The sequence below is a fragment of the Nematostella vectensis genome, chromosome 15, assembly GCF_932526225.1.
Source record: "Nematostella vectensis chromosome 15, jaNemVect1.1, whole genome shotgun sequence".
NCBI classification, from domain to species: domain Eukaryota; kingdom Metazoa; phylum Cnidaria; class Anthozoa; order Actiniaria; family Edwardsiidae; genus Nematostella; species Nematostella vectensis.
In genome coordinates this window covers 6769490-6776369 of record NC_064048.1, presented here as the reverse complement: position 1 = coordinate 6776369, position 6880 = coordinate 6769490, and the positions used below count along the sequence as shown (strand labels likewise).

The 6880-nt window shown below is 39.2% G+C and overlaps 2 protein-coding genes and 1 long non-coding RNA gene across 3 annotated transcripts; 1 reads left to right on the top strand and 2 right to left on the bottom strand.

Annotated features, from left to right (window-relative positions):
• Positions 1-1492: 1492 nt before the first annotated feature.
• Positions 1493-3429, bottom strand: LOC5506374 (two pore potassium channel protein sup-9-like). The gene is made up of 2 exons (XM_048723170.1): positions 3147-3429; positions 1493-2190 (listed from the first exon to the last, which is right to left on the bottom strand). Exons 1-2 carry the CDS (start codon positions 3427-3429, stop codon positions 1586-1588), a joined length of 888 nt encoding a protein of 295 aa, XP_048579127.1. The 3' UTR covers positions 1493-1585.
• On the top strand, positions 2873-3657 carry LOC125560781. The gene is made up of 2 exons (XR_007306865.1): positions 2873-3070; positions 3324-3657. It is a non-coding gene; the product is annotated as an uncharacterized LOC125560781 (long non-coding RNA).
• Positions 3658-4919: 1262 nt separating this feature from the next.
• Positions 4920-5945, bottom strand: LOC5506369 (adenosine receptor A2a). Its single transcript, XM_032374746.2, has one exon. The coding sequence runs from the start codon at positions 5943-5945 to the stop codon at positions 4920-4922; it is 1026 nt and encodes a 341-aa protein (XP_032230637.2).
• Between the last annotated feature and the right edge of the window lie 935 nt (positions 5946-6880).

Below are 6880 nucleotides of genomic sequence, written 5' to 3'. Positions count from 1 at the left end.
TTTTCGTCCAGAGGATAGCCAGGGAAGTGCACAAAGCGAGACTCTGACTGGCTCAGAATGGTTTTACTGACGTAACAGAAAACCAAAACAAACCGGGTTTTGAAAGCGCGGGTCGCGATACAACAGATTCGACCAGTAAAAGTAGATTGACGACAAGAAAGTATAATCAATAAAATTGGGAAGCCAATCACCGATACTTTGAGAGGCTAGAGGCATATAAAAGCACACGTTGCCACCCTCATAAGACTTGTCTGACTAGAGGATACAGCTTAGGATTGAAACTCACGTCGGAACCCCAGGTTCCGCACCACGTTACCCACCCCCGGTCAAATAAAAAAGTAGTTAAAAGCGGCTTCAGTCCCTGTCTCCCCCTTCTCTTCGCTGAAAACATCTTGGAGCCTCGGATTACCTTAGTGGTCTGAACTAGTGTTGAAGGCGCGGGATTTTTCTCTCGATGACGTCTTCCCAACGCAAACTCCACAGTTACGTGTTTTTGCAAGGCTTCCTGTGTATTATCGTACTCGTAACGGAGGCATCCTTTGTCAAGCAATCACCTCCGAAGATCCGTGCTCTTCCAACCTTCGCAGACCGGATCACCTTCACACTACAATGGGAGGTCGTCTATCTTCTTGCAGTTCTAGCATGCGTGGTTTGGGTTGCAAATACACGGTTCTCGACACCAGCAATCAATCCGTTGAATAAGGATAGAAAGTCGTTTGTGCAGCTTCCTCAGAACCTAAAGAACACGATTGAGCAGTTTGTTTTGCATTTCGTAGCGTTGCTAGCTCTCACAACTTATCTCACCGCCAAGGAGATGATCGTTGTGCCAGTGCTTGTAGGGATCTTTGTCACGGGAAGGCTGTGTTTTGCTGTTAAAAACAAGATTCACTTTATGGCTAGAGGATTTGGATTTGGGCTGACGTTCATCCCAAACGTAGCCACGATTGCGTACTGCTTTCATCGGATGCTTCAAGGGTGAACAATCTCGTGTTAAAAACGTAGCCACGATTGTACTGCTTTTATCGATGCTTAAAGGTTAAACAATCTCGTGTTGAAACCGATTAGCGATTAATTTTCTTTTATATTTTTTCTGCTCGGATTACTCTAGCCCTGAAGAAGTCTTATTATACACCAAAATTTAGAAGAGAGTCGAATACCAGTTTTTGGTTTATTGTATTTATTCTTCTGGTTTTACGCACACGACTATTTGGGCCATTTGTATTTAAATATGCGATTACTCACTGTAACTGAGTTTTCATATTATTGAATTTATTGTTCAAATTGCTGTGGCACTGCATAACTAATAACATAATTAATTTATTAATCAATTTGTTGAAACATTAAGAATTCATTTCCAATAGAATTAAAGAGGAGGGGTGGGGTGTTTCTTAAATTTTTATTCGCCAAAAGTTTTATTTTATTTATTTATTTATTTATTTATTTATTTATTTATTTATTTATTTATTTATTTATTTATTTATTTGTTTATTTGTTTATTTATTTATTTATTTACATTCAATTTAGGGGAGGTGATTGATCTATGTGATTGAACTGCTAAGCCGTTTGCTTTTTTCCGCTTTTCACACTAAATAATCACTGGTTTTGCATTATACGCTTTAATTTCTTCCACTATGTCATTACCATCATATGCTGTATTATAACTAACACCTGTAATTTGACCATCGTGAACTGATGACTGTACTTCCGGCCGACAACGGATCGACTCACATATCGACAACTCCTTTTTGTCCACAAACAAAACAATAGCGTCTAGCAAGCTTGACATATAACTTAACATAGGGAAATTTATCAAGTAGCATTCCAATCTCCATGGCAACTGAGGTGGTGGGACATAGTCTCCAAATCCAACAGTTGAACACGAGACAAAAACAAAGTAGAGTGCCTCAGTAAATGTCCAAGAGGTTATCGAGAAAAACATTACGACGGCGACTATAATCACAGTCAATAGGAGTCCAGATGTGCTCATGATTATACTCGCTACTTCTTCATGAGTGCATTTCTCATTTTTGCAGTGCTTTCTGTGCGTTGACCTTATAAGGTAGAAGTGGAAGGCATTTATGTGGACGCCCACGGATCGGAGAGTTAAAAGGGTCAGCGGTATCCCAATTAGCGCATACGCAATGGTGGTAAGCTGTCCAGCAGGTGTCCTAGGGGTGATGCTACCATATCCTGCAAGTAAAAATATTTATTTGGCTCTAAACAGAGTGTGCTACTCATTGAACTTGTTACAAGTGGTATATTGGAACATATCAACAATATTCCCCACGGATAGTGTCCTTCGTTTGCATTGCCTTATATGGTCATTGATGCCCATATTTAGAAGAGCTAAAGTTTTCCCGCTCCCTGATCTCCAGAAAATATGGTGAAAAATGCTGATTCCTGTCAATTTGAGACTCGTGGCAAGAATTTGTCCAAAAAAACCTGACAGCTTGGTCAAATTTTCATCTCACTAATCTTGAAAAGCCCTTAGACCCAGGCCTCCCAGAGATTGACCGAGCGGGTTTGAAGGACACCCAAATATTGATATGAAGGTTATCTTTTCTCCCTATGTTCAAAAAACAAAAAATGCGTATTTTCCCGCTTTTATGATTCCCCATCTTTGTTGTTTATTCACAGGCAGCCGGCCCATGTACATTATAGGTAATTTTTTATTGTATGATGAAAGAGATGAAATACGGTGATTAGATGGTTTCGTAACTCTCGAAATTGCTTAAAAATCATCACAGAGTTCCTGAAAATAGTGATTAATAAAAGTATAAGTCCTAACTTAATTTATCCTGTTGTTAATTGATTATTTGGAAGCCTAGAAGCTGGTCGAAGAGATATCTCTCTGGTTAGAGAGGGAGTTCCTTCATCATACAGTAAAAATTTACTTATAATGTGCTTGGGCTGCCTGTGGTTTAATGTTTGTTTGTTCTTGCAAAGCGTGCGCATGCTTCGTCCCAGGTGCTCCGTTATGAGTTTAAGATTCTAAACCTCTTTCAAAATAAAGCATCTAAGCAGCGCGATGAAATTCTAGTATCAAAGATGTTGGTTATCACATGTATATGTAAGTAGCAAACAGTAATGTGAGTTGCATAAAAAAGCAAATGCCATTCTGTTACACATACAAAACTCATACTCACCTATAGTTGTTAAAAGCTGGTAAGTAAAAAACAACGACTCTCCGAACGACCAAACAAACGGCTGCTTCTTTGATATATCGCAAAAAACCTGCTTTAGCTCTGAGAATTCCTCATCTGTCAGGTTAAAACGTAACTTGGTTGCTTCCTCAATACGAGTGACTTTATTTTCCTCAACAGAAAAAGGAATTGTCTCAATGTACTGGAACAAAGCAGCCCCCACCATCAACCACGAAGCAAGTACCACAGTCCGATATATAAGCAATCCAGTTTTTGCTCTGCTCATTTTCAGATAAAGATCTTGGAGTTTTCCAATATTGTGCAGGTATTTAGTCGTCCTAAATGGCAATTATATATCAGCCAAAAGCATGAAATATTCATATTCTATTAACTTGCTTTAATAAGAAAAATATATATTTGCATTAAATAACAAATGTGTCAAGGCGGTGCGTTGGAAGTGCCAATCGTAATGCTGGAATAAAAATATAAAGGGACAAATTCAATAATATAATGCCAATAGACCGTTTCGCTGATTGAAATACAATACTTGGGAGGCCTGTGGTTTTACACTAAAAAAAGAGGATCAAACGGGCATGTTTTTGCTGGAAAACAAAATATTGTTAATTGCCTATGACGGGAAGAAATGCGCAAAAGTGCTAGTTTGAGCCTCTTTTTGGTGTAAAACCACAGGCCTCCCAAATATTAACCCTGGAAAACTGTATATTCGTCATCTGTCTTGTTGACGGTTTGCAATTAGGAGTTCCTCTTTAATTAAGGCTATATCGAGCAAAATGTGATCTCATTTCTTCATGAATATACAAATCTTCAACTTTACAGAGCAGGGTTTCGTGGGAGAAAGCGTGTGTCGTAAAATAAAATACAAACACACCAGATTATGAAATTTAAATATTAAGGGAAAGTTCATTTATTATGCCGAAGGGAGAAGGGGATAATGTGGGAGGGCCTCGAGAAATTTCCGAGGTCTAAAGGGGGGGGGGGGGATGGGGGGGGGGCGTCGAAAATATATGGATATAAGAGTCATGTTCGTGAACCAGATTTTGGTTTGATTTTGGTGAACCAAAATTTGGCAGAACATTTGGCAGAGTCGAATTCCAGTTTTTGGTGTATTGATGTTAAAGAGGGGGTTCACTGATTTCTTTGGGTGTTGTCTCTTCTATATAATTTGACCAAGTGTCAAATCAGGCTTCTTGGTTCAGCGAGTCTCGGTTCGGGGGCAGTTATTCGGCATCCAGAAGACCAGGATACGTTGTACGCCACGTTTTATCTATTCAATGCAAACCTGTCTACGCCCTATATACATTTCTTTTTTTGCTTTAATGGTTAATAATGAAATTGTGAAAAATAAATTAAATATGTAGTTGTTCGAAAACGAAAACAAAAAAAATCTCAAAAGGTGTTAAAAATAAAGGTATCACATCACATGAAACCATTTCCTCGTTCTACAAATGAGCTCTTCCCAGACTCCGTAATCGCCTCAAGGTTCATCGTTTAAGAAAGGAAACTAGAAATCGCCTTGGATTTGGTTAGAATAATATATAAATAAATATGATATATAAATAAACTGCTTTCTGCATTTGGTTGATGCCTTTTGTTTGGTCAGCGCCGGGCGCGTTCCCAGGATTGGCCGAGCGGGGAAAAAATCATAGTATTTGAAGATTCCTTAATAAGAAATGACCCACTTTTTGGCCGCCAAGGGGTAGGGGGGTGGGCACGCACCCTTCGCTTCATCCCCCCCAGTGTACGCTCATGAGAAAATCACGTCAGCCTTGTCACGCTTAGAAGTATGGGGGTCCCTCGTCTCTGGTCAGGCCCGGATATGTCTCTGGTTCCAAGATCTGTTCTCTCGGAAGGCAAGGGATTGAGATCAGCCGATGTCCCCGAAATCGTAAATTCCAAATCAACGGCATTGAGTCTCAAAATTGATGAAATAGCTTTACGGAAATTCCTCATTCGCCATGGGTACAGAAACTGATTGACAGCTGAGTTGACCAATGGAAAGATAAAGTGCAGATCTCGTAACCAATGAATGACGTCACATGAACATGTGTCACAGAAGTTAATGACGTAAGCCATGACGAATGCTGGCATCATACACAAACAAAAAGAGACTAACATAACAAGAAACGAATTCGTCAAGACTCTCTCCCTTTTTATCGCGCGGAGTATGGCAGCATCTTCTCGGATGGAAGTCCATTCGAGAATCTTCTCTTTTAGATCTCTTCTGACGCGCAGAAACGAAACAAGGATCATAACAACAGACATTAAGATTGCCGTATTGACGTAGACAAATGCAAATAGAAAAAATTGCGTCAGGTAGATTAGCCATGGGACTGACAGCGATACGAACCAGATCGCTAAGGAAGTCCTGATGTTGCCCCCTGCATTCGCTTCACGTATGTAGCTACACGTGATCGCATTACATCGATCCACTGCGAGCGCTGCGATACTCAGAAGAGATGTAGTCAGCGAGCAGAAATACGTCACGTGGACGAACATCAGATGTGCATTCAACTGCCTCCCTCTTTTAGCCTCCAAAACATGGTATACAACAAATGCAGGCTCTGTAACTATTCCAATGATGAGGTCCGCCATGACGAGATTTATGACAAAGAAGTTGAAGGGCGACCTCAGGTTGCGGTGAGGGTCCTTGATAATAGCTATGGCGATAAGCAAATTTCCAGGAACTGTGATGATTGACAGGACCATGCTGATGGTTGCAGTTGACCAGGATAAGCTTGATGGCACTGCTTTGTCCTGACAGGCAGTATTCCCAAACAGCATCTTGTGTTTTTAGTAAGCCTAAAACGTATATCAGACCTTGTTTTTTTTTGTTCAAGGACTTTATCTTTGAAAATGATTTTATTATATGGGCTGCCGTTATCCAAATCTCTTCAAGGAGTACAAGGAGTATGTTCGAATGATCCGACAAGTGCCATTTCTTTAATGTTCATTTTGCTTCTATTTTATTCCGTTTTCTTTTTTTGTTCTTCTTGTTCTTGTTCTTCTTTTTCTTCTTCTTCTTCTTCTTCTTCTTCTTCTTCTTCTTCTTCTTCTTCTTCTTTTTCTTCTTCTTCTTCTTCCTCTCTTCTTCTTTTTCCTATTTTCCTATCTAAAAATATAAAGACAATGCTGGAATAAAGATAATGCAATTATGGTCGGTTTGTTTTTCATTCCACAATATTTGGGGATTAGTGCAACTTTAAATCCCCAAACACAGTACTTCTTTCTCGTTTTCGGCATTAACAGAATGGTGTGTTCTCACAGTTGTCTTGAAAATGTTTGAAACTGCTAGAGCAGGTTTACAGGTTTTAAATCAATATAATTGTTGTTAAAGAATCTCTGTCGGCCCTCATCTTCCATCGCCGCCATCTTCTATTCGTATTTGAATAATTTTGGTAAACCATGGCAATAAATCCATTAAAATTGGTAGTAAAATATGCATGCAACTTTGCATTAGATGGTTATACCATTCTTTCTAACCTAAAAAATGATATTATCATTAATCAGCTTATTTTCGCTAAAAAAAGCGCAATGTTCAAGGGATTTCCATCATTACACTTGTATTCGTAGCAAGTATGGATAATTGATGTCATTATTTTCCAGCCTTTCTATGGCTGTATATTATTATCGCTAAATGAAAACTGCATTCGGAGTGATTAAACGACGGACCTTCTAGAATGCGCAAAGGATTTCAAAACATCTGTTTGCAATTATAG

What these genes read in the sequence shown, in the direction of transcription:
- LOC5506374 (XM_048723170.1), bottom strand. Translation starts at nt 3,429, where the DNA reads ATGAGCAGAGCAAAAACTGGATTGCTTATATATCGGACTGTGGTACTT. An exon ending in CCAGCTTTTAACAACTATAG is followed by an intron (nt 2,191 to 3,146) that starts GTGAGTATGAGT and finishes TTTTACTTGCAG; the next exon opens with GATATGGTAGCATCACCCCT.
- LOC5506369 (XM_032374746.2), bottom strand. Translation starts at nt 5,945, where the DNA reads ATGCTGTTTGGGAATACTGCCTGTCAGGACAAAGCAGTGCCATCAAGC.